This window comes from Vanellus vanellus (genome assembly GCF_965231255.1).
Source record: "Vanellus vanellus genome assembly, chromosome: 10".
Classification (NCBI taxonomy): Eukaryota; Metazoa; Chordata; class Aves; order Charadriiformes; family Charadriidae; genus Vanellus; species Vanellus vanellus.
Genome location: NC_138915.1, coordinates 1,555,770 through 1,579,208, shown reverse-complemented (window position 1 = coordinate 1,579,208; position 23,439 = coordinate 1,555,770). Strand labels below are relative to the sequence as shown.

Genomic DNA, 23,439 nt, shown 5'->3' with positions numbered 1-23,439 from the left:
GCAAAGCGAGAAACGGTTCCCCCGCGTGTCCTGATAACGCCATCAAAACTTTCTGTAAGAAACAAGCACCACAGGGAGAGGGTAAGGAGGAAGAAGGGACCCAGGCGAGGCATCTTGTGAAGAATCCAGTTTTTTTCAACCCCTTTTAACTTGTGGCACACTGAAATGTATCATTATTTGCAGCGCAGAGCAGTAGCATCCCCGGTATATTTAAGCCAGGGCTGTTTTCCCACAGTGAAAGGCTTTGGGATGCTCCAGCGCCTCTCCAGATTAACGCTTCTTACCACACCCCCTCAGATTTCAGTGTTTACGGGGTTTTTTTTACTGAGTTAAGGAAAAGGGTGAAATTCAGCCCTGATGTTTATGAGCTCATTAGGACTCCTCAGCAAAAGAGCTGGCACCAGGGGGTTGATGTTAAGAGCCATCTTTCCCTCCTCTTCCCCACCCTGGAAAGTGATGCAATTTGATTCCCTCGGAAGATCCTTTGTGCAGGGCCAGGAACGCTGACATGCCGAAATCCATAACCCTTTGACCCACGATGTTTTTTTCCAGCTACTTGCCGCAGACGATAGCGCAGTCCTGTGTGACACGTGACTGTTTATTGAAAACATTTTATTGCTCTCTAAAAATCAGGTTTAATGAACTCCAAAGAGATACAGTAAGTAGACCAGCAAAATTATTTAACAAACTCAATTATCTGGCGTTTTCTTTCTCTGCAGGAAGAGAGCCAGTTCTGTAAGAACAAGCTGAGAGGACCTGGTTTTGCCAGAGTTCGTAGAAGCTGAGCTCCCCCAACTGCACAGCATTTATGCTTAAGTTCCAGCAGAACTTCAGGTGAAATCAATGAAATCAACTCATTGGTTTCAGCTGGAGTTTGATCAGCACCTTGCACCTGAGTCAGGTAAGAATAAGATCAACAGTTTTGAGAGGCCAAACAAGCCACTAACTGCACAGCCGTGCAGTCTTCGCCAGGGAAAACTCCCCACGTTGGTCTGAAACTTCTTTTCACCTCCTCCCGGTCAGCAGCTACTGCTCTGCACTCAATCTGCGCTCTGGAGGAAACGTGCCATGAGATGTGCACAGTGACGCTCTAAGGTGAGAGCATCCTCAAATGCCCCGCGGGTGATTCTCCTGAAATTCATACTCTGCGTAAGATAACAGGGGAAGGGAGGGTCTTCCATAATGCTCCAGCACTTCTGAGGTGATATCATTGGAGTCATCAAAACGGTAACTCCGCCCTCGCACTGCCTGTGAAATACAGAAATTGGCACCTCGGAAAATGGCATTTCTTTTTAGTGTTGGGTTCTGTGACCTCCGTTTTGAGAAGACATGTCAGAAGACAGCCCCAGCTCCTGAGGCCGTGCTTCGCCTCACCCATTTTAGTCCCCTGTATTCACCAGCACCGTGCCGGAGCACACCTTCCCTTCTTTCCTCTCCCACTTCAATTTTCACACAGTGTTTTTCCCCCCAGTATGTAATTATGAAACACTTCACGTTACTCTGTGCCCCAAACCAAAGGTATTAACTCCCAGTGAGAGGAAAACAGCCGCGTTACTCTGGGGCCACTCTGTCACTGATGTAACACTCTCTTTGGCCATGTCTGATCTTCAGTGAACGCTGGCATCTCCGTAAGTGAAAATTTTACTTCTGGGCACCCGTGGTTCATAAGCCAGCTCTGCACTGGGATATTTTAGCAGTAAGATGAATAAGTCACCCCTGCAGCTGGGAAACCTCTCCCATTCCCCAATTTGACTCATATGTCATTTTCCAGCAAACAATTTCCTAGCGAGCACGTAACTGCTTGACCTGCACGGGAGTCAGAGGCGGGTGTAATTCTTGCAGCCATCATCAGGGGACGGCAGCGGCGCCGTCTCTTCCGAGGCAGCCGTGCCCACCCCGTTGTGCACCGCGTGGCTGTGATTCAGACGTTCTTCCTGGCCTTTTGTGGTGCAAGTGCCACTGTTAGGAACCAACGTCTGTTTCTTCTGTACCTGCTCCAGGATCTGCAGCACCTGGAATTAGTAAGCACAGCTGTGAGTGGGTTAGTAATTAGGGGAAAGCACTAATTTCTTCTCCAGCTATTGAAATAATACCCTATTCTCTTTCAAGCTATGTGTCTGGGCTCAGCCTTGGGATTACACAAAGCGTTTCCGTCTGCTCCGAGGTCTCTGGGACAGGGGTAAATGGAGAGTTTGCCCCATGGAGGTCCATGGCTGTGGATCTCAGAGCTCTTTCTGCAGATGAATCAGTCTCACCTCGCACCTTCCCCGTCAACGCACTCGGCACAGGGAGGCGCAGGGGTGGTCCGGAGGCAGAACTGGGACACAGGTGACACGGAGGTCTGTTTCGCTGCTCTTTCTCACCGCCCTACGGTAACTCCTCATGCCATCACAGATTTTTTCACCTCCTTGTAGAAGTAGGAAACCCCTAGTCTGAAACCCACTTAATAGAGATGGGGAACAGGAGAAGAAATAAAATCAAGATTAATTTTACCTGAGACTTGGGGATGATACCGACTCTGAAGAATCCTATGTTTCCACTGTTGATTTTGGTGCAGTCTACAACGGTGGAGGCAATGTTCTCTGGAGAAGGCCCATCACAAAGAACTGCATCTACCTGAAAAGCAACAGATGTTGACACCACATTCCCCCCAGGCACTTGGGAAAAGAGAGGGCAGTTTGCCCATCTCACCAGCAGGTAATTATCATCAAGGGCAACTCTGCTCCTTCCTACCCCCCTGTATTGACACTGAGGGCTGAATTTGCAATGAATGAACTTAATAAAAGCAAAGGGAGAGCAAGCTCTATGGGATGGAGGTCAGCAGTACAGCAAAGACAGGTTTACATCAGCTGAGGAGCTTTGAAGAAGTCCCATCCACACAGCAAATGTGTAGAAAACCAGATTTTTGAGGAGTTAGGGTGGAAGATTTGTACCATGTTTTATTTAAAACTGCCCTCAGATAAGCTGCCACGAGTGCACAAAGTGTAGCACTCTCAGGATTTAGCAGTGACATGAAAGACAGCCATTTGAACAGCCACGACCACTGTACTTCCAGAACTTATGAAAGTTCTAAAAGCCAGGAATATTTTAAAGCTTTGGCACCGGTTTCAGACCAGCTTCAGCTTTAGACGGGAATCCCCTCTGTTCCGACAGCTCAACGCCAGCTGGAGCCCTGGCGCGTTCAGGCATCAGTGGTTTTATTGCCTGTAAGCAAAGAAGCATTTTTTTGTTGCTCATTCTGTGTTGGAAGATGAACGAACTCATGTTGCCAAGCCATAGCCATACTGTATAAAACAGAAGCATTTTGGTTTCCCACCAAGTTCTGTATTTTACACTGTTCTTTCACTCTGACGCCAACATGAGGACCGTCCATGAGATTTTTTGAGATACTCTACCATGAGATACTCTACCAGATTCTTGATATCATCTATCGATTTGCCCACTGGAAATGAAGTTGTTGCCTTCTTCCATCCCCACATCTTTTGGGACCAGTCGGACGAAAAGACAGAGAGCCCCAATTACCTTATCTCCCAGCTTGGCATACACTTGGTTGTGGTGTGTTGTGTCTGCCTCTCCGGTTGGGTTGGCTGACGTGACCACAATGGGTCCAACCTGGTGACAGAAAAATGGGCATAAAAGCACTGATCAGGTTTCACTGTATAAAACAGAAGACTTGAACTCTGAAGTTCACTCGTGAGTCTCTGTCACTCTAAAGAGAACTCAGCGTGACTCACCCAGGTAGAGACACCTACTTTGTAGGCAACTACAGTCCCACCAAACCTGTGCACGCGTGACTAACACGCTGCTGAATTAGGGTTTACTGGTGTTGATCAGGAAAGAACATTTTGTTTTCCAGCAACAGCAACTGCCAAAGACCTACAATGTCTGCCCTAGAAATGAGCAGAACATGCAGAGTATCAGAGTTCCTCTGGCCACATTCTGGGCCTTCTGAAGTTATTCTGGATCCAGATAAGCCCGTGCTTGCAATGAAAGCGTTCTATGTAGGAAATGAGATAAAGTGTCTGTTAATTGCATCTTTTCTGGCTTTCTGACCTGGTGGTTATTTCTTTTACCCTCTTTTCTGCAATAAAATCATCTGCCAGCTGCCTGCATACCCCACACCTTCTTAATGATATTTTCCTTGTGGGAGTTACTCATTTTAGCACTTTTCACTCCCTGAACCTGTCTGAACGTGCTAGGAGCCTCACTTCAACGAGAAAAGAAAACAGAGAGGAGAGGTGACACGCCAAGAGGGCTGACAGAGTGCTCCAGCCCCTCACTGTCCTTCTCTCCTCCAGCAGGCCAGAGGACCTGGGTGCTGGTGACCGACACCAAGCCTGCTCCCTAGACAGTGGAACGGCGAGGTCTGGTCGCCAGTGCTGCTGGGATGAGTGTGCTCTGGCCACTCACCAAGTCGATGAGGTGTGTGGTGACAGAGCAGTCAGGGATGCGGATGGCGATGCTCTGAGGGGTACCGACGTATTTAGCAGAGTCCTTCATTCCCAGGAAGTCTACCCATTCACCTGCACAAGGGAGAGTCACATGGCACTTATGGGTGTACATCAGTGAGAACACAACGATCTTACCAGAAATATCGCCACGGAGCATGTGGCGTTGCAGGGATGCCTGACTTAAAGTTGGAGTTTCAAAGTCAAGGCTCTACGGAGAGCTTGGAAGCAACAGCATTTCCTCACCTCTGGGAACCACCAAGCTGATCGGAGATGGCCAGGCAGCCTCCATGAAGTCCCAGAGGAGGGGAGCGAACAAATGCTTTGCAGGTTCCAGTTGCTTTAAGCTAGAAATCCAGAGTGACATGGGGCGATCCTGAGCCTGGCGCTTGGACCTGGAAAGGAGGCAAGAAAAATGAGCCTGGAAGTAAGATGGGGATTTATTTTCAAGCTGAAAGGGAAAATGTGTTGGCAAGGACTGGAGTTAAGACAAGGCACGTAGGCTCTGCCCCAGGTCACCAGTCTGAAGTAAAAGTAGGACTGTTCAGCAGACGACCTGATGGGAAGGGACGTTAATGACCATTCTCAATCAGAAATGTCTACTCCAAAACAAAGTTTTAGCTTCTTGCGTAGTGATGGGTAGAAGTCACAATTGCCCAAGTTCTGAGGAAACCCCACCAATATGAGGGGTCCCGGCTGTTACAAAAGTGCAGCTAGAGGCATTTGTTAAACACCAGAGGTGTTTGTTGTGAAACAACACTTGTGAAAATCTGTCCCTACAAATATGTACAATAATCCCCTGCCCCACCTGTCACTTCTTTGGGTTTCCCCGTGATATCCAAGCCACCTGACTCCATCACCTGCCAGGAGCCTTCAATATACAGAAGACAATCCCAGCTCAACTCTCTCCTCTCCTCATTCAGGTCTTCTCCCCCAGGCTCATCCCCTTGTTGTTCCCATGAAGGCTAAGCCCTCTGTCTCATTGCTCTCGATGGTTGCTGTAGCCAGTACTGGGCAGCAGCTGTAAGTCCTAGAGGCTTCTTTAGACTAGCCAAGGAAGCCCTCACTGGGGCAGCAAGACAAATACTTACTGGTGAGCTTTCTCCACAGCATCAGGCCGATTGCAGGCTGCCACAAGCACATACACAGTATCTGTGGGGATGCCGCAAGTCCCTCCATTCTTCAGGATATCTGTTGGCATGTGAACAGGTCAGAACCCCTTGAGTGACTAGAAGTGAGGGGCTGTAATTCATGGAAGAGCTGTCACAGACAAAACAGCCAGTCCGGTGCGCTCATCTCCTTTTCCCAACTAACAAAGCATTTTCCTCTGACAGTGCATTCTCTAGCATTCATCCAAGAGGAGATCTGGCATTTAGGGGAGTTCTGGGCCACATTCATCAGGGCCAGAAGTCATTCAGCCCTGTGGAGAGAGCAAGCACCACGCATTTGCCCTGCTTTCGCTGTACAAAGTTTTCGGTAGTAGCCCCAGCCTGGAGGATTCGCGTATCTCAGACTGGATGAGCAGACAGAGATACGATACAGGAGAGCCAGCAGCAAACTCACTGCTAAACCCAGCTCCTATCAAGGAATTGGTCTTATTTCCCCCATAGTGTAGCTTCTAATGACTCTTGTAACTTGGCCCACTTAGTCAAAATGTCACCAGACGAACATGGTTTCCACATCCGGATTGGAAAAATGTTCTTTCAATAATGTTCTGCTACAAAACCTCCCAGAATTTACCCTCCGCCCCCACATTACGCCCTGTGTATTTCCCTTACCTGCAATCCTCTTGACTGAGGAAGCTTTCCTGGCAGGCAGGTGAAGGCACTTGGTCGATCCTCCCCCCACACCACTAAGTTGCACAATGGGCCTACCCATTGGGAAGCAGGAACCCTCAAAGACGCTGTTGAAAAGGGCGGACAGGAAGCAGTAAAAGCTGACCAGACCAAAGATGAGAGTGGCAGCAATGTCATAGCCCACTGGAAGAGCATGGATGGCATCCAGCAAGAAGCTGACAGCGATGAGCAAGAAAGTGAGGGAGTAAAAGAACCAGGCGATGTTTAAGAAGAGCGTGCAGAAGACAATGAAGCCATTGAAGAGCATGAACGCAATGATGCCTACCGCTGCGTGGAAGCTTCTGGTGGTGCCATAGAGGCCACCATACCTTGTCAAGCCCCAGATGATCCACATGACAGCATAGAGAATGAAGGCACTGCTCTCCAGGGTTTTACCCCGGGCAAAGGCCACTGAGCCGCCTAGAAGCTTAAGGATCCCACCAGCTACCACTACCCATGGAATTATAACGGTAGCAAGTGGGGCCTGTGGGTCCCCTGTCATTGTTACAGCAAAAGAAGCGAGCACACTGCATGCATAGCCAAGTACTTCTGCATCTGCATACTTGGAATACCCTAGGTAGGGTGCGTGAAGGTCTGCGCCCTCACGAAGCTTCAGAAAACTGCTGCGAGCAAGTAGGGCCTTCACAGCATCCTTCCCTGTCGGGATCTTGGCACTTGCTTTCACATTGTACAGGTGAATTAGAGTCATCAGGGCTGAGGCCACAAAGATGGCCACATCCACGCCTTGGGGTCCACCTTCAAAAAATCCCTTGGGACGGCAAGCTAATGCAATGCAGTAGGCCACATAAAACAGCAAATACAGGCCGTCCACTGGGCTCTTAAGAGCGAGAAAAAGAGCCAGGATCACAAAAAGAATTGAGAAAACCACCAGGAACGGAGTAGGGAAAGACGGCTCTTCTGGTTGCCAGATTGGGTACAGAAGGCAATAGCCTCCAGCAAATTTCAGAATGGAAGTGAAACCAAAGAATGTAGCCATTAGCACATCCATTGCACGGTATGACAAAATGCAGATGCCAATCTGGTAGATCCCAGCTGCCCACAGCCAGGGCACTTGTCCGATAAACAGTTTGCCAGTGACACCCAGGAGCCTACAGCCAAAGACACTGGCGGACAGCATGTTCAGGATCAGACCGGTGACCGCAAAACGATTCACGCTGCCACTGGTGGATTGGATCTGTTCGTGGGTCTTTTTCTTGGCCAGATCCGTGCCAGGGAGGGCAATTTTCTCTTTGGTTAGGAAATAGAGAATCCTTGCCAGAGCAAAATAACCACCAACCAAGCAGACAACCATATAATTGCAAGCCACAGCAGAGGAACCAAAAGCTGCGCTATAATGCATGGCGACTTCATGAGCGCTGGCAAGTGAGACAGCAGAAGCAATCATAGCTAGGATGACGTCTCTGCAAAGGAAGCCCACCACTGCAATAATGAGTAGTGCCAAAGTAAATGTGACCAGGCCAGGCACCAAGGCATCGCGGAAATCACCGGTGTCGTTCAAAACTCCTTGCCCGCCCAGGATGAAGACCACTCCGTAGCCGCACCAGAACACTGAGATGGTCACGCAGAGAGACAAGAACAGGGAGGCATTTCTTAGGCTTTTTCGAATTCCTGTGAAACAAATGACAATGGAGGCAGAACTATGATTTCAAGGCAGTAGATTATGGAAAGCGGTAGTTAGGACAGGCAGCTGTGCGATAGGCACGCGGTGTGTTGGAAGCATGATCAATACGCCAGCACGGAGCTGCACAGGTCCTGCATGATGGTAGAGAGAGCTATCATGAGTTTGGGAAGGTCTGCACCATGCCCCATTACCCTGCGTTGACATGAATGTAAAGATTCCACAGCACAACACTTTTGCATTCATCAGAGTACCTGAGGGGAACTCAGAGCTCTTGAGCTCCTCCAACTAAGTACTGCACCAGGCCTGGCATGCAGTTTGCCCTCATGAAGTTGAGGTTCAGCAAGCCATTGTCTTCTCTTCCCCATGATGCCTACAAGAGTCAACAACAAGCCCATAATATACTAACGCTAATCACGTCCTGACACCTCTTTCTTTTGGGTTGCCTGGTGGTTTGTTTTGTTCCTGCTGTAAGGTGTCAGGTCCAATGTTTGAACCACGACTGTCATACAACCTGCTCGATCCCCATAAATAATTGGGCCTTCTCAGAAGACAGAAGCATAGGAATTGCTAAACTCACTCCTTCTCAAGAACTATCCTGTTTGGTATCCTGATCCCCAAAATGACAAAGGCCTGGATTTAAAATACTTCAAGTTGAATGGAACCCACCTACTATCCCCAAACGATATCACAAAATACCTTATTTTTACTGCTACGCTTTCTCACCTCACGATGTGAGGATCCTGATCAGCACGGATAGACCTGAAAGCTTCCTTCCAAGCTGGAACTTTGAATGGACCTATGCTTCATTTCTTCCTCAAACTGATACGGCTTTGTGAGCCAGACTCATGTTGGGAAGGGAAGCAAGAGCTCTGCTGAACGAGTCCCCAAGCTGCAGAGGACTGTAATCGCGCAAGCATGCATCTCTCGGAACAAGGGAGCACAGAAGTGCTGAGAGAAGAGGTGAACCTGTTTTATGGGTTAAAATATGAAGCATCTCTCCCAAGCTGTCTGCTTTGTAGAGGAAAAAATACCAGCATCAAATTTTGGATTTTCATGTCCTCATCGGTCTGAGTTAAAAAGGAGAAATAACTCAGCATTCATTCCAAAAAGTTTGGACTTTGTTATAGCCAGAGATTTTTTTTTTCTTTCAGAAAAGTAGGTCTCTTGGCATTTACACATCGACATGCCATTTCAGTCCACGGCTGCCTAAAATACTCTCAGAAAGCCTGGGAACCGTTTTTAGAGAAATCATGCATTCAGTCTGTTAAATATCTCAGAGATTCTGGTAAAGCATTTGTTCAAAACTAACACTGATTTCTTTGGTTGCCTATATAGGAAAAATTTGCTGTGCTGACAACACTCCTCCAGGAGAATGAATCAGTGGGCTGGCAAGGCTGCCCCAGTTTGTGCAAACCTGTTGGCAAAGCCAAATACATGCAAAGCCGGAGAAGGGGGATGCCTCGAAGCTGGCCACCCTCCGAGTCTTACCTGCGTAGGCCAAAAGAGACGATAAAATCAGCAGAAGGACTCCCAGAGCTGTGCTGGGGATCAGAGGGGCTGCTCTGGGTAAACTGTAGAAATGCACCGCCAGTAGGAGTGACCCTGTGTGTGACAAGGGAGGTGGAAAAAAAGAGCTTGTAAGCTTTGCCCAAAAAAACCAGGAGAGAACCAGAGTGGCAAGAGCAGGGATTAGGGAAAAAAATAACAGTACAAGATCTGCAAATCATTAAAATTAAGGAGCAGAGCGGGGAGAGGGTTGTAACTTGGTTTGTGTCCAAGGTGTCCCCTCTTTCTGGGTGCCCAGTTTTACGAAACTAGAACCTAATCATGTTTGAAAGTGCTCCCCATGTTGTCAGATAAAGGTAAAAATCAGCTCTCCCGTTCCAATTACGCATCAGGCAGGCAGACCCATGCACGCTCCGCAGATGATCACACAAGCCTTGTGCCTACAGAAAACTAGCCTAAAAGTGAAAAGGGGGCAGCGCTCAGAAAGACGAAATGCAAAGAAGGAGCAAATGAAAGGGAGCAAACACAGAAACCAGAGCTGCAGGGAGAACGGCTAGAAAAGGAAAAGAGAGGAAAGTGCACCCAAATAAAGATCATTTATGAAAATGACTATCAAAAAGTTTTGATCTGCTTCCCACCTGGGATGGATCGAGTACAAAAGTTCAGGCCAGCACTCTAAAGCCAAGACAAATATTTTGTTGGCCGCTGAACCAGGCACAGGGATCTCCGGATCTAAAAGCTTTACCCGGGCAGAGAAGATTCAGAATAAACAAGCCTCTTTAGCCCCCTTTGAAAAGGGGGTTGTCCATGAAAGCTAGTCCCAACCCCATCCTCCCATGCCAAGAAGACTCGATCCCTACCTGCGGAAATGCCCAAGAGCCCTATGGAGGAATGCAGTGACTCAGTTTTTCTGTCTGCCATCGCAGAGTCTGCCGAAGACCCAGATGAGGGCTGAAGTGCTGCCTCTCTTTCCTCCCTAGCTCTTTATAACCAAACCAACTCCACTGGCCCGCGTTCCTCCCTGCTCTCCACCCCTTTTCCCTACAAACATCTTCTGTTAGTGTTCCTCTCTGCATGCGGGAGGAAATGCAAACGAGCGCCTGGCTGCAATAAATTTCAGGCTGTGAGTCAGCATGGGCTGCCGGTAGCTCCCTCCAGGGGCCTGTTAATTTTATTGTTGATTAACCCTTGTTAAAAAAGACACTTGAAAAATAACGCTGAGGGTTTATTACTATTATTGCCTTTCTGCTACTGCCAGTGAGGAAATTACACTGGTTAAAATTAAGGTTTTTTTTTTTAAGGAATCCATCTTGCTGGAGCAAACAAGTACTTTGCAAGCCCAGGAGCTCCTTGGGGACCGGGTATTTCTCCTAACACTGGCCGTGGTCCTGCTGTTTGTCCCTGTCACAGCTATGAATGCCTGGCACCACTGTCCTGTGCTGGGCAAACCCAGGGCAGATTCAGTGCCATTCCCTTAAAGGTGACTTCTGTCCATGTGTCACTGCACATCCATCGAAGTCAGCCTCTCTGCGCACGCTCATGGGGAGCTCCTCCTAGGTGGGTTTCACGAGCGAGGTGTCCATGCAAACATGTAGTCTGGATATGAGCAGCCTGAGGATAAACCTAGGGGAGCCTTGAGGGCTTTCCAGGAGAACTGTGCAGGCAGCGAGTGAGTATCAGTCATTGCCACGGTCGCTGCTGTATCCCAAAGGCGACATGAAGGACCTATTCTCAGCTTCCTACTGCTTCCCATGGAGAATATGTGATTGGGGCATAAAGGTCTTTACCAACGGAGGAGAGGCTGCAGAAAGCAGTGGACGGTGGCCTCAGGATCATGTCAGGTCACACGTCAAGTGCGAATTAGGCAGAGAACTGTTCTGTGAGAGCCAACAGAGCTTTGATGGAAAATGTGGGCAACCCTTGCCTGCACTTGCATACATTCCTCCATCGTTTCGTTTGTGTGCAATGGACCAGCATAGGGCCTCTTCCCATGAAGGACCCATTAGCCCCGGTTAAAGCAAACTCCACTCTCAGCCTCTTCACAAGACAAAAGATGCAGAACAGTGTAAAGAGCTTCATGCTAATATTTCTGGGCTGGTCAAGGAAGACTCTGCAGAGACCCTACAGCAGCAAGCTGTGATGTTCCTCTTGGCAGATCCTGCTCTGTGTTCCCCCATCAGTCATGCTCCACAGCCAGGGTTGGAGAACAGAAAAGCTGTTGGAAATGGGACGTAGAGCTGCACAGACTGGAGCTCAAAGACAGGCCTCCAGGATCACCCAAGAGGCATTAGATCTGTACCAGCATCCAGAACAACCCCAGACTGTCCCAATGCCTCTACCATAATAAATATGTGCAGAGATTCCCACAGAGAGTGGAACCACTCAACTGAAAAGTATTATTTATCAAGAATATGTTTATTGCAGATAGCTCTTTAGGCTCAGTATATCTATTGAGATAGATATCATTGCATCGGAACAAGCCCGGTTTGTCCGGTTACGCCTAACCAATTACACCAGTAAGGGGAACCCGCTCAGTCAGTTTGCAACAGGCAGAGCTAAATGACATGGTTTGCAGCAAGCAGTGAGTTTGTTTAAACCATCAGCCTCTGGCTACCTTTGTTCCATCATTAACGGGACTGCTCTCTAACCGGCTGAAGGAGGAAGAAGCTATCTGTTCAAGTTGCAGCGTGATTCAGCTGTTTTTTCATGCAAGACGAAATAATACGGTTCTGAAGCACAATTAGAATACCGTAGATATCAAAACAAACAGCAGTAAAAAGACTTTGGGTGTTTTCCACATGTATCTCACAGTTTAATTCCTGATCTGGGTAATAAAATTAACCAAAAGGAAAAGCCTGTGCTGGGTTAGCTGGACTGCAAGTGCTTTCTCATGTGCCTTTTGTTCCTGCTTGTATAAGCAGCAGCTCAGAGTACGTGGTCCCTGATATCACTAGTTTTAAGAGGGGCATGCAATAAATGAAGTCACCTGCATTAGCAACAAGTATCTTCCGCGTGCCTGCCGTGACCAACGAACTTGCCAAAACACTATTTCATTATACATAGGATGTACTTCACGTCTCTTCCAAATACGATAGAGACCCAAGGAAAATTTCTTATAAATAACCCCTGAACAACATTCTTCAGCCACGGTGCATGACGTTTTTCTGTTCTCTGAAGAATGGCAAAACAGCCTCAAGAGGCCACAGCTATTTCAACAGTGCAAAGATGAAAACAGAGAGGTACATAATCATCTCAGGTGTGAGCATATGAAGGAAGAACAAGTCTCTGCATGAGCAAGGGATTTGCCCCATCACATGCAGCGAATCTTGCTGCTGTGTGCCCCTCCGGAGGTGAGGGCTCTGCCGATTCCCGGGACTGCTTTCCTGGCAAATGGAGAGATGGTGCTGTCGATGAAGTATCAGTTGGTTTCTAACATCAGGATCCAAAGTCCAGGAAATGACCACAACTGAGTGCAAAACGTCTGCTCTTGAGAGCTGGGCTATGAGGATAAGAATATTTAAGGTCAGAAAAGGAAATCTTGGTGTTAAAAGACCGAGGCTGCCTATGCAGTGTAGGGTTTGAAAAAAATGGGGCGCAGAGAGGAATACATTGGCTCGAATACTCGCTCTGGGCGGGCTCCCTTTGATACCATCTTATGTGCAAAGACTTTGGTACTTTAGGCTGAAATAGAACGGAAAATCGACAGCTGAGAAGGAAAAACACAGCTGCTCTGTTGAACGGGTCACCTCAGCTGGGGATGCTTTAGAGACAACGTGCTGGGAAGAAGATCTGCAAGGGAGCAGTCAGTTGAGGAAACAAATAATATTTACATGCCCTGCCCGTGGCACTGGAAATAAAACCTTCCTGCCAGTAAGAAATTCAGCCCAACCCTCCTGGCCCCACCTGCTCCTGGGGGAGGGATCGCACTATAAAAGACTCCAGGCAGTGAACAGAGATGCACAGCAATTTGGGGCTCTCCGGGGAATCCTCCTGCTCCCGGCTGCGACCATGGGAAAGAGAGTGGCTGTCGTTCTGGCAGGCTGTGGGGTATACGACGGGAGTGAGATCCACGAGTCTTCTGCCGTGCTGGTGCATCTCAGCAGGGAGGGGGCACAGGTAAGAGGCGCCCTGGAAGGTCCTGCCCCATCTCCGGCTCCTTTTGCCCTCCTCTGCTCTGCAATCTCTCTCTCTCTTTCTCGTGGAAAATACTTGTCTCTAAGGAGCTTTGCAGCTTGCCGGACAAATCCCAAGCTGAGCATTGCTGCCAGGGTAAAGGCAAAGCATCAGTGACCGGAGTCAAAGCGAACGGCACAGCGTAGGAGCTGCTACAGCGAGCACGGAGAACTGCCGGGTCTCTGCTTCGCTGTACGAGAGGATTGGCTCGGTGCGCTGTGTTGAGCGCGTCCAGACTCTGAAACAAACTTTCCTAAATGCCTTCTGTATCCTTTTTGGCTTGCACCTCCTCTTTTCTGCTTTGGTATTTCTGTTTAAAAGACTACTATTGTTTTTGGCTGTTTGAAATTCATCTTTTTAAAATCCCCAAAGATTAGAACTGAACATAGACAAGTTCTTGCGAGTTTAATTTGAATAGGGGTAAAAAAGGCGACCCTCAAAGAGCCGCTCTAATACGCCATTGGTCACAATAGCCACTCTGCCAGACTGGAAGAGGAGGGAGAGAAGCCCTGTGTAACACTACCCTCAGCTCTGAGCCTCCCACCAATCTGGGTCAGAGCCCTTCTCCCAGGAATCGCAATTGCTCTATGAAATACGAAGGCACAGTGGCGATGTACACGTGCTGCAGAGCCAGCCCACCCAATTCCGAAGCCTTCACAGCACGTGTTCTCTGGCTGGCTTACAGATGGGACTTCTCCAAACCTTTCCTCCGCTGTCTGTAATTTTGCCTCTTCTCTCCTGGAGCTGCGGCAGTCGCTTCCCTCCCGCCGTACCCTGAACCGGGAGACTCGCAGCACCGTCCGCACTCATCCCTGGGTCGGCAGGGACCTCTAGTGGAGGACACCCAGGCCTTATTTTAAGCCTCTCCTTTTATTTTTCGGTCATGTTTGCCTAAGGAAACAAAGAATAGCATAGCATAGCACAGCACAGCACAGCATAGACTAGACAATTCCAGTTGGAAGAGATCTACAACGACCACTGAGTCCAACTGCCGGACCAATTCAGGGCTGACCAAGTTAAAGGATGTCGTTAAGGGCATTGTTCAAATGTGTCTTAAACACTGCCAGGCTTGGGGCATCAACCACCTCTCTAGGAAGCCTGTTCCAGGGTTTGACCACCCTCTTGGTATAGAAATGCTTCTTCATGCCCAGTCTGAACCTCCCCTGGCACAGCTTTGAACCATTCCCGCCCGTCCTGTCCCTGGATCCCAAAAAGAGCTCAGCACCTCCCTCTCCACAGCCCCTCCCTGGGAGAGCAATCAGGTTGCCCCTCAGCCTCCTTCTCTCCAAACTAGACAAACCCAGAGTCCTCAGCAGCTCCCCGTAGGACATGCCTTCCAGCCCTTCACCAGCTTTGTTGCCCTTCTCTGAAAGCCTTTGAGTACCTTAACATCATTCTCAAACCTCAAAGCTTGTACAGTCCCAAAATCTATCGCCTGTTTGCCATCCTCCACTCTTAATTACTGCATGTGAGCTTGAAACGGTTCTGAAGCAAGGGGAGGTATTTTCCAGAAAAAGAAATATTCTGGCTTTGGTAAATTAGTGGTTGGGGAGAAGAAACTCAAAGTCCTGTCTTAAGGCGGCACATGGTGTGACAGCAGCACCCATAGGGGATGACTGGCACTGTGGGGGGCGGCTGGGGCAGGGCTGGGGCTGCCCCACTGACGGGGATTGCTTGGGATGCGGATGGAAACCTCTAAGAAATGGCTTCACCACCGGCTCTTGGGACAACTCGTTTTCCTCGGAAGGAAAGGAGTCCCTGCTTCCTCTCCAGCACTTCAGGCCCCAAAACAAGCAGTGTGGGCTAGATTCTTTGCTTTCACCCAACACCACCTTCATTCCTTTAAGGTCAGGGTAAATGTTCCTGTGCAGAAGCTATAAATGACTTCCCGTTCTTTCCCCTCCCTATGACAATAACCTTCGTGATGACGGTATCAGCTACAGGTGAGCCTGAAGGTCACTGCATTCACCAGCAAAGTTCTTTCCTAATAAAGTAACTCAAACATTTTCATTCACTACCTATGATCTTTAACATGCTTAGGACATGTGACTGAAGGGTAACAGACCTTTCCTCTCCCTCCCTCCTCAGGCAGAGGTTTATGCTCCTGATGTTGACCAGATGCATGTGGTGGACCACGTGAAAGGACAGCCAACTCAGGAGAAGCGCAACGTGCTAGTTGAAAGTGCCAGAATAGCCAGAGGCAACATCAAGGATCTAGCTAAGCTGGATGTCAAGGGGCTGGATGCCCTCATCATACCAGGTAGGATGGCACATGGGGTCTGCACGTCCAAAGTCTTGGGAACAGCTTAGATTTGCCATCAGCCTTGAATGACATGGGAGTCCTGGGCTGGAGAGGAACTGGGCAGAGCCACTGGGGAAGAAGACAGGCTGGAAGCAGGGACTGGAAGGGCAGACCTCTTCCATCCATGGTGGCACTGCCATGCAAGCTTGGACTTATATTAAAAGAGAACATGGCAATGCAGAAGCTTATCCCAAAGGGAGAGGGCAGATAACGGCCAATTGAATTATCCTCTGTACCATCTACTGAGCTTTTCTTTTTTACTGGATGTAAAACTATCCCCTCCCTCACCAACACGCCTACCTCCTTATCAGGAGAAGTGGCTGGGATGGAGAGCGGATGACTCAGAAACGGAAAGCTTGGTCAGTCTGGCAGTTCATCTTTGGTGAAAGTATGACCACGTGATTTCAGTGGGGGTGGATTACGCCTGGAGCAAGGATTAAGAGACAAGTGAAAACTTGTTAGCGTGTTCTACCACAATTCAGACAAGAGCTCATGGGTGCAACACAGTACCCAACAGAGCATTGATACCTTTCCGCTTCAGTTCTGTATGGAAGCAAGAAATGGGCTTTGATGTCTCATCTCCTGGCAGTCAGCTCACAAAGGTTCAGCTTGTCTATTTTTAATTCTTTTATCAACATTGGACAAATGCTGCCATCCACCAAATCCATTCTACTAGGTAATACCTGAAAAAAACCTGCCCTGGAGTACTAATCTTCCAGTCTAATCTGTTTCTCTTTTCTCAGGTGGCTTTGGAGTGGCTAAAAACCTGAGTACTTGGGCCACCCAAGGCAAGAACTGCATCATCTCCAAAGAGGTGGAGGACGTCCTGAAGGCATTCCACGCTGCCAAAAAGCCCATTGGGCTGTGCTGCATTTCCCCGGTGCTGGCAGCCAAAATCTTCCCAGGCTGCGAGGTGACTGTGGGTCATGACACAGAGTGTGAGAAGTAAGTAACCTCGGAGTGCTGATATGAAATCACACCGTGAACATCACAGAATCAGCAATGTCTCCCCAATGTACGTAGCACCTCATCTCATGCACCTCTTGGTCCCAGGGTAGGGAAGACACCAGACCACTGACTCCTTAAGATAAGCAGATCCTAGGTAGGATGGTTGCACAAAGCTTGGTAGGGTTAAGAGAGGGAGTTAAATTGTCCTTACTCATATGGGAAAGCTGTGACTGCATTTTCCCAATGGAGGGAAGGAACTATGGTGGCTCTTGCTTTGAAGTGCTAGGAAGTAATGTCACTTGTAGGAAGCTGGTGGGAAAAAAAACCCCGAACCTAAACACAAAGTCTGGTGTGGGCAGAGTTAAGTAGTGGAACATCTATAGTGGAACATTAAGGTCTTATTTTGGCTTTACTTCAGATTTTTAACTTGCTGTGATCTGGAAGTCTTCCTGGTTCTGTAGTCCTGGAGAAAATCCTCTGACAGGAAAAGATTTGGATCCGATTGAGCAGGCTTTCTGTAGGGACCATCCATTTCTGTAATTAACAGACTTCTCACTCCAGGCCTTCATCAAATCACTCTGTGTAATGACGGCTTCGCCACACAGAGTTCATTCTCTTTTCTTCTTGTAGATGGCCTTACGCAAAGACTGCCGAGACCATGAAGGAGCTTGGCTGCAAGCATGTGAACAAACACGTCACTGAAGTTCACGTGGATGTGAAGAACAAGCTGGTGACCACCAGCGCCTTCATGTGCAATGCCCCTATTCATGAGATCTATGACGGCATTGGAAAAATGGTCAAAGAAGTGGTCAGACTTGCCTGAATGCCACAAAGCCCCAGAATCCATCTCCTCCGGGGCTCAGGCACTGAGCCTCGGATAACGTTCTTCCCCTTTTACACCCACACGTCAACAGGCAAACTGCCACTCAGACGGAGTTCTTCCCCCCCACCAGACCCCTGGGGGCTGCTGAGGAGGGAGAACTCCGGAGCAATGGAAGCGTTGTGGTGTTCTGCCAAGGGGATGCCACTTACTGACAGCAAACTGGCAGTACTCGGAGTGTGGGCACGCACCGGGCTGGCACGCAGAAGCCAGTGGGGCTTCCACAGGGCTCAAATACAGCTGTTGTCTTTGGTTCTGAGTGGCTGAGGAGTTGCCTGAGTCGTGTCAGTCATGACTGGGCTGACCTGACATGTCCATATCGTGTACCAACAGGAATTGGCCCCTTTCTGAGATTCCTTACACATCCATCTTTGCCAGTACTCCAAAGCTCCCCACATGCCTCCACCTCACAGACAGACGAATTAGCAGCAAAGGAATGAACACGGTTTTGCTACTGAATAAAACCTGACACTTTTTACATATGCTGAATTCTGCTTGCCTTTTTTTTTTTTTTTTTTTGCTTTTTACTCTGGATTAGGACATGCTTTTAGTGCTACTGGTTGGCCAACGAGTGGTAAAAACAACACAGGAAGAAGTCACCAGCAACAAATCCAACTTGTTTTGCTAGGATTTGTCAGAACCCAGATTTGGGCACGAATATGGTATCAGTGAGAGCAGAATAAAACCAACGTCAGCATCCAGGTTGAATGGGAAGAGGTGAAATTCTTCCCTTGTACTAACAGAAGACCTGCTAGGATAGCATGGAGTATTTTGGAAGCAGCCTTCCATTCTGCTCCCAGGCAGAAAGAGTGCAGGGTGAGGGCTAGGCATCCCAGAGAAAGCGGGGCAATTCCCAGTCCCTTCCAGTCTCGAGGAAAATTCCTAGACACAACCTTGAAGCAACAATCCTGCCTTGCGACAGGGACAGAGAAGATACCCATCTAGCTGAAACCCGAACGGCAAGCTGGGAACTGGCTGGGGGTCAGACACATTGTCACACTGGCTGGTGCGTAAGACACATTTTCTAAGCCAGCAACTACTTGCTGAAGCTCTTCTCAGCAAACTCTTCATTCAGGCTTTTTACACCCTTTTCAAAACGCTGCCATATTTTTGCACTCTCACCAACACAGTGAGATCCTTCGAGATTACACCGGTGGCCAGAGCAGGAAAAAAATCACCCACGTGCCACAGCAGCGCTGCAAAGAGGGGTTCAGGCACATCTAGAAATGACAGAAGAGCCCAGAGTAGCAGCAACTCTACCCAGGTTTCTTGTAAAAATGTAGCTTATCCAGTCACTTTTCTGTGTTACCTTTTTCCACTGATTCTCCTACTAATCATTTTCACCCCGTTAGCCACCATCCATAACCTTTTGCAAAGGTGTAAAAGCCCCCAAGACATAAACAACCAGCCAGTTTTGGGACAGTAGCTGCCAGGAAGAGGAGGGACATGTTTGCTAGCACAAAAAGTCTGCTGTTCCCTTGGTCCTTTGAGAATTCCCTATAGCGAGCTGCAATTATCCCAACCACACAGTAACGTTCAGGCTGAATTAGCATCTAATTAGGACAGAAACACAAATTCATGGGAGACCAGGCCTCAGAGCTGCGCTGTTTTCTCCCATACTGTTACTTCTGAAGGGGAATCCACAGCCTAAGCTGTTCGTTACCTTATGGCAAGTAATTGTTCCCAAGCCCTTCAACTCTTGTCCACTGCACAATGCAGGAGTTCAGGAAAGGTACAGAAGATTCTGCCATAAGCACTAACTTTTGGGAGTTATACAGGATTTTCTGAGATTGTTTTGACTAACTTACCAGATAGGCTGAAAAGTTACGGGGTGTAAATGCAATAGGGAGAATTCCAGGGACTGGCTGAAGAATTTGAATTCATCTCTGACTTTAGTTCCCACCTACACAGACACCAAGCTAGTAACAACCCTTTTTGTTGGGATGCAGAAAACTGCTTGTCCCAGTGGAGAAAGCAAATCAACCCCAAAGACGAAGCATTAACAATATTTTGGTGTGTTTTGACACCCAAGGAAGGCAACAAACAAGAAATAAGGAAGCTGGAGAAAAGTGACATTGTAACTAGCTGTTTATATGGGAATGGGAGAAAAAAAGAGAACCCTGTAGTTATGAGTCGGTCAGTGTCAGAATCCGTAGGAACTCCTTTTTGTCCACTTCCCCATCTCCATCCACATCTGCTTCATCAATCATCTCCTGGGGATAACAAAGATTTGGAGACCAGGTTAGGTTGGATCTAAGAGGGTGGACACTCACAAATGAAGATCTGAGGCAAGGTCCAAGTGAGACTGAGATCTTGACCATTGCAAAGCAACACAGAACAATCCCCCAACCAGTCTTCCCTGCAGTAACACACTCCCCTCTCTCCCTGAGCAGAGCACGAGAGGAATATGTTTGTACTTCACAAACCTGCAGCTCCTCATCCGTGATGTCTTCCCCAACCTGCCCAGCCACCACTTTAAGATTGTCAAAGGAGATCTTGCCAGTGCCATCACAATCAAACACCTTGAAAGCTCTCAGGATTTCTTTTTCCGAACATGGCTCAGCCTTAGCAAGGAAATGAAAAATGCCATCATGTAAACATGACATCAGACCACCCTACAACCCCCAGTTGGGGACTTCAGCCATCAAACATTTGCAATCTAATCCAAGATGTCATTTGGGGGAAAACATGGCCATAGAAGAGGGTTATCTACTGCTGCTACTTCACCTTTGCCTTCCCCCCCCCACCCCTGTATAACTGCGTATTAAAGGAAAAGCCCCAAGAGAAGTTGCCTGAGCAGCATGGGGACTTGGCCTGGAATACCCTGGCCAAGCTTGGCCAGGAAGAAGGGGACTCGCACTGCTACTGGAGGAGGAAGCAGCTGCCAAAAATGATCTGATGGCTACAGCTTTCTTTTATTTGAAAAGCGAGCCAGGCCAATGCTGCCTCTTGATGCCCTTCCTCAGCTCACACACAGGCACCGCGTGCACAAGCCTGAAGGCAGGCGCAGGCTCCGATTGAACTAGGGGGAAAATGGGGATCTTCACTGCCCCCTTCACGTGGGTCCTGTGCATACACACGCTGGCAACTACGATTGCATTGATGCCGTGCCGGTTATGCCCCAGTCACCTCCCAGGCACGCCACAAAGCCTTGCGATGAAATCAGAAGGATGGGAGAGGCAGAACCAGGCAAGCTGGTGCTCTTTGAGAACAGCCTATGTCTGCATGCTGCCAGGGATGAGAGGATACGGAGGGTTTTGAGCCACAGGGATCTCAAACGGGCGATGAGGACTAGGGAACGTGAAGCACAGAGCTGATACTGAACAGCAGTTCTTTGGACACTGCACAAGCTTGCGTGGCTGTTGTGACACCTGTAAGTGGACACCACGGAACGATTTCTCTGCAGATGGTGAATTGTCCATCTGATGTATGACATTTGCTCACTGAGGCCTCAATTGAAGATAAATGGCCCTGTGACTATAAAGACAGAAATGAAATTTCATGTGGAAAGGTTTAAGGAAGGGAATCGGGGGCTCCTCGGTGTGGTGTGTGCTCTGGGATGGGAAGGAGATTTCTCCTGAGATGCAGCTCTCTCCATCTGAACTGGCCGTCCTGCTGCCCCTATAGCTCACGGAAAGAGGCAAGAGGGGTAAGGACAATTCACCCAAAGGTAGATCTCTAAAATAGCTCCATTGAAACTCCTGAAACACTCCTGTTTCTCCCCCGCAGGGAACCAGAGTGACCCAATCTACTGTGGCTCCCTGCATTGTAAAGTTCAGCAAGAGGAATTTCACTCCTCATGACCAGCTGGGCTCACATACCATTTTCTGAGTCATCACCTGCAGAAATGACTTGAAGTTTAGCTTCCCTGACCCTTCTTCACCGAATTCAGAGACGATTCTCTTCATCTCCTCCTTCTCTAATTCACAGCCCAGAGCCCTTACAGTTACCTGCCAAAAGAGAAAACAGACCAATTTCTTGGTGTACAAATCAGGCAGAAACAAAGAGGGAAAAATGGTTGAAACAAGCAGGGACATGAAAGTGATGAGAAAAAACCCAACTTTTCATCAGCAGCTATTTGTCCGCCATTTTGTCTCCAGAGAACAGGGTTCTATAGCTGTCTATCATCAGTAGTATGAGGCCATGAAAAATTATCAGGTGCTTGTAAATGATTAGCCCCCTTTCCAACACTTATATTTACTGCCAGTCATATCTGTTTGGCTACAGTAATTCCAGTTGCAAGTGACACCGTGGTCACAGAAAGACTATGTCATTTCTCCCAGCCTGAGGGGATCCAGATTGCTGACCTGGGTTACCCAGACTGTGCAAACCCATTCTAAAGAGCAGTGAACACCCTCCAACTACAGAAACTTGCACTGTGTTTGTAAAGCCAGTTAGAGGACGGCAGCTGATAGAGAGTTTGCCTGTAAAATGTCATTCCTCCACAACTTCTTGAGGATGGGGGTCACTGAAGACAGACAGTGTAGGAAACTCCTGAGATTTATTCTGCAGCGTCACAGAAAAAGGACCTAACCCCACCACTGACCTGGGCTGAGTTCAATCAGAAGCAGAGAGATGAAAACTCTACATGCTGTTCTAAACCCCCACTGCAGGTGGAGTAGTACAACAGCAATACTGCAGTAATACCATTTTCCCCACGTGAAATAGGTTACGAAGGATATGCTGCACATTGTGCCTTCTTTCAGGTCCACCTAAACAAAGTCCCTGCAGCACAGGTTAGCGTTACCCTTGGTGCCCTGATGCAAACGTGACAGAGGAGATTCACAACCAGGGTAGGAAAGTAGAAGGCCTCTAGATGAGAGCGGTGGAAAAATTTCACTCCACCTCCTACAAGCTCCCTGTGACCAGAGGTTCTCATTCCTCACCAGGTTTTCTCCTCCATAGCCCAGAGGCATGGGAAAGAAGCAATGCAGCTGTGTGGGGCTTCATGGGGGGAAATGAGAACAAGCGAGGAGTCCCCAAACCTCACAGCCTTTGCTTTCAGCACTAAACCCGCTGCATTTTTCCTGCTGCTTGCCTTCAAGCCGCTGATGTCTATCAGGCCCGCGCCATCGCCATCGAACAGCTCAAAGGCCTCTCGCAGCTCTCGCCTGTGCTCTTCGCTGAGCGGGAACGCGGGGACCGGTTCCTCCATGGGGGACCTGCCCCCGCCGGCGCCCCCCTCGCTGCTGCAAGCCTGCGGGGAGAGATCCGCCGCCCTCAGCGGGGCCGGGGAACGCCACGGTGGCCCCGTCCCCCGTTTCCCTCAGCGGGGCAGGGGACCGCCATAGGCCTCAGTGGCCCCCCTCTGCCGCCACCGTCCCCGTTTCCATCAGCAAGGCCCCACCCTGCCTGAGGCGCTCCTGAGGGAGGATTTCCACGGAGCAGCCGGGTGCCCGCTGCCCTCCGGGCAGCCCCCGGGGCCGCGGCCCGTCGCGATGCAGAAGGGGGTAGGCCCGGCCCCGCCGCCCCGCTTACCATCCCACCGCCCCCGGCAGCTACGCCCCTCATTGGCTAGCGCTCCTGCTCCTCAAGGAAAGCGCGGGGGCTGATTGGCCGAGAGGGCGGGATAGGGCCCGCGGGGTGGCCCCGCCCTCATCCGCCCCCCTGAGCGGGTTTGTTGGTATTTGTGCGTTCCGCTTTCCACAACTCCGACGGCTTAAAATAAAGACACTTCGAATTTAAAATACAATGTTATATTTGCA

The 23,439-nt window shown here is 49.0% G+C and overlaps 2 protein-coding genes and 1 long non-coding RNA gene across 5 annotated transcripts; 1 reads left to right on the top strand and 2 right to left on the bottom strand.

Moving 5' to 3' along the window:
- Positions 1-4,778: 4,778 nt before the first annotated feature.
- On the bottom strand, positions 4,779-6,272 carry LOC309675691. Its single transcript, XR_014269522.1, has 3 exons — positions 6,227-6,272; positions 5,540-5,639; positions 4,779-4,843 (listed from the first exon to the last, which is right to left on the bottom strand). It is a non-coding gene; the product is annotated as an uncharacterized lncRNA (long non-coding RNA).
- Positions 6,273-13,416: 7,144 nt separating this feature from the next.
- LOC309675724 (glutamine amidotransferase-like class 1 domain-containing protein 3, mitochondrial) lies at positions 13,417-17,864 on the top strand. Its single transcript, XM_082488085.1, has 4 exons — positions 13,417-13,547; positions 15,693-15,864; positions 16,650-16,851; positions 17,485-17,864. Exons 1-4 carry the CDS (start codon positions 13,440-13,442, stop codon positions 17,675-17,677), a joined length of 675 nt encoding a protein of 224 aa, XP_082344211.1. The 5' UTR covers positions 13,417-13,439; the 3' UTR covers positions 17,678-17,864.
- A 1,940-nt stretch (positions 17,865-19,804) lies between these two features.
- LOC309675970 (centrin-2-like) lies at positions 19,805-23,246 on the bottom strand. Of its 3 annotated transcripts, none has more exons than XM_082488406.1 (4): positions 23,213-23,246; positions 21,556-21,684; positions 20,161-20,298; positions 19,805-19,947 (listed from the first exon to the last, which is right to left on the bottom strand). In XM_082488406.1, the coding sequence occupies exons 1-4, from the start codon at positions 23,243-23,245 to the stop codon at positions 19,861-19,863; spliced, it is 387 nt and encodes a 128-aa protein (XP_082344532.1). In that variant the 5' UTR covers position 23,246; the 3' UTR covers positions 19,805-19,860. The 3 variants fall into 3 exon arrangements, with proteins under 3 accessions (XP_082344532.1, XP_082344530.1, XP_082344531.1); XM_082488404.1 differs by lacking the exon at positions 23,213-23,246 and adding an exon at positions 22,773-23,062; XM_082488405.1 differs by lacking the exon at positions 23,213-23,246 and adding an exon at positions 22,773-23,062 and having other exon boundaries at positions 21,574-21,684.
- Between the last annotated feature and the right edge of the window lie 193 nt (positions 23,247-23,439).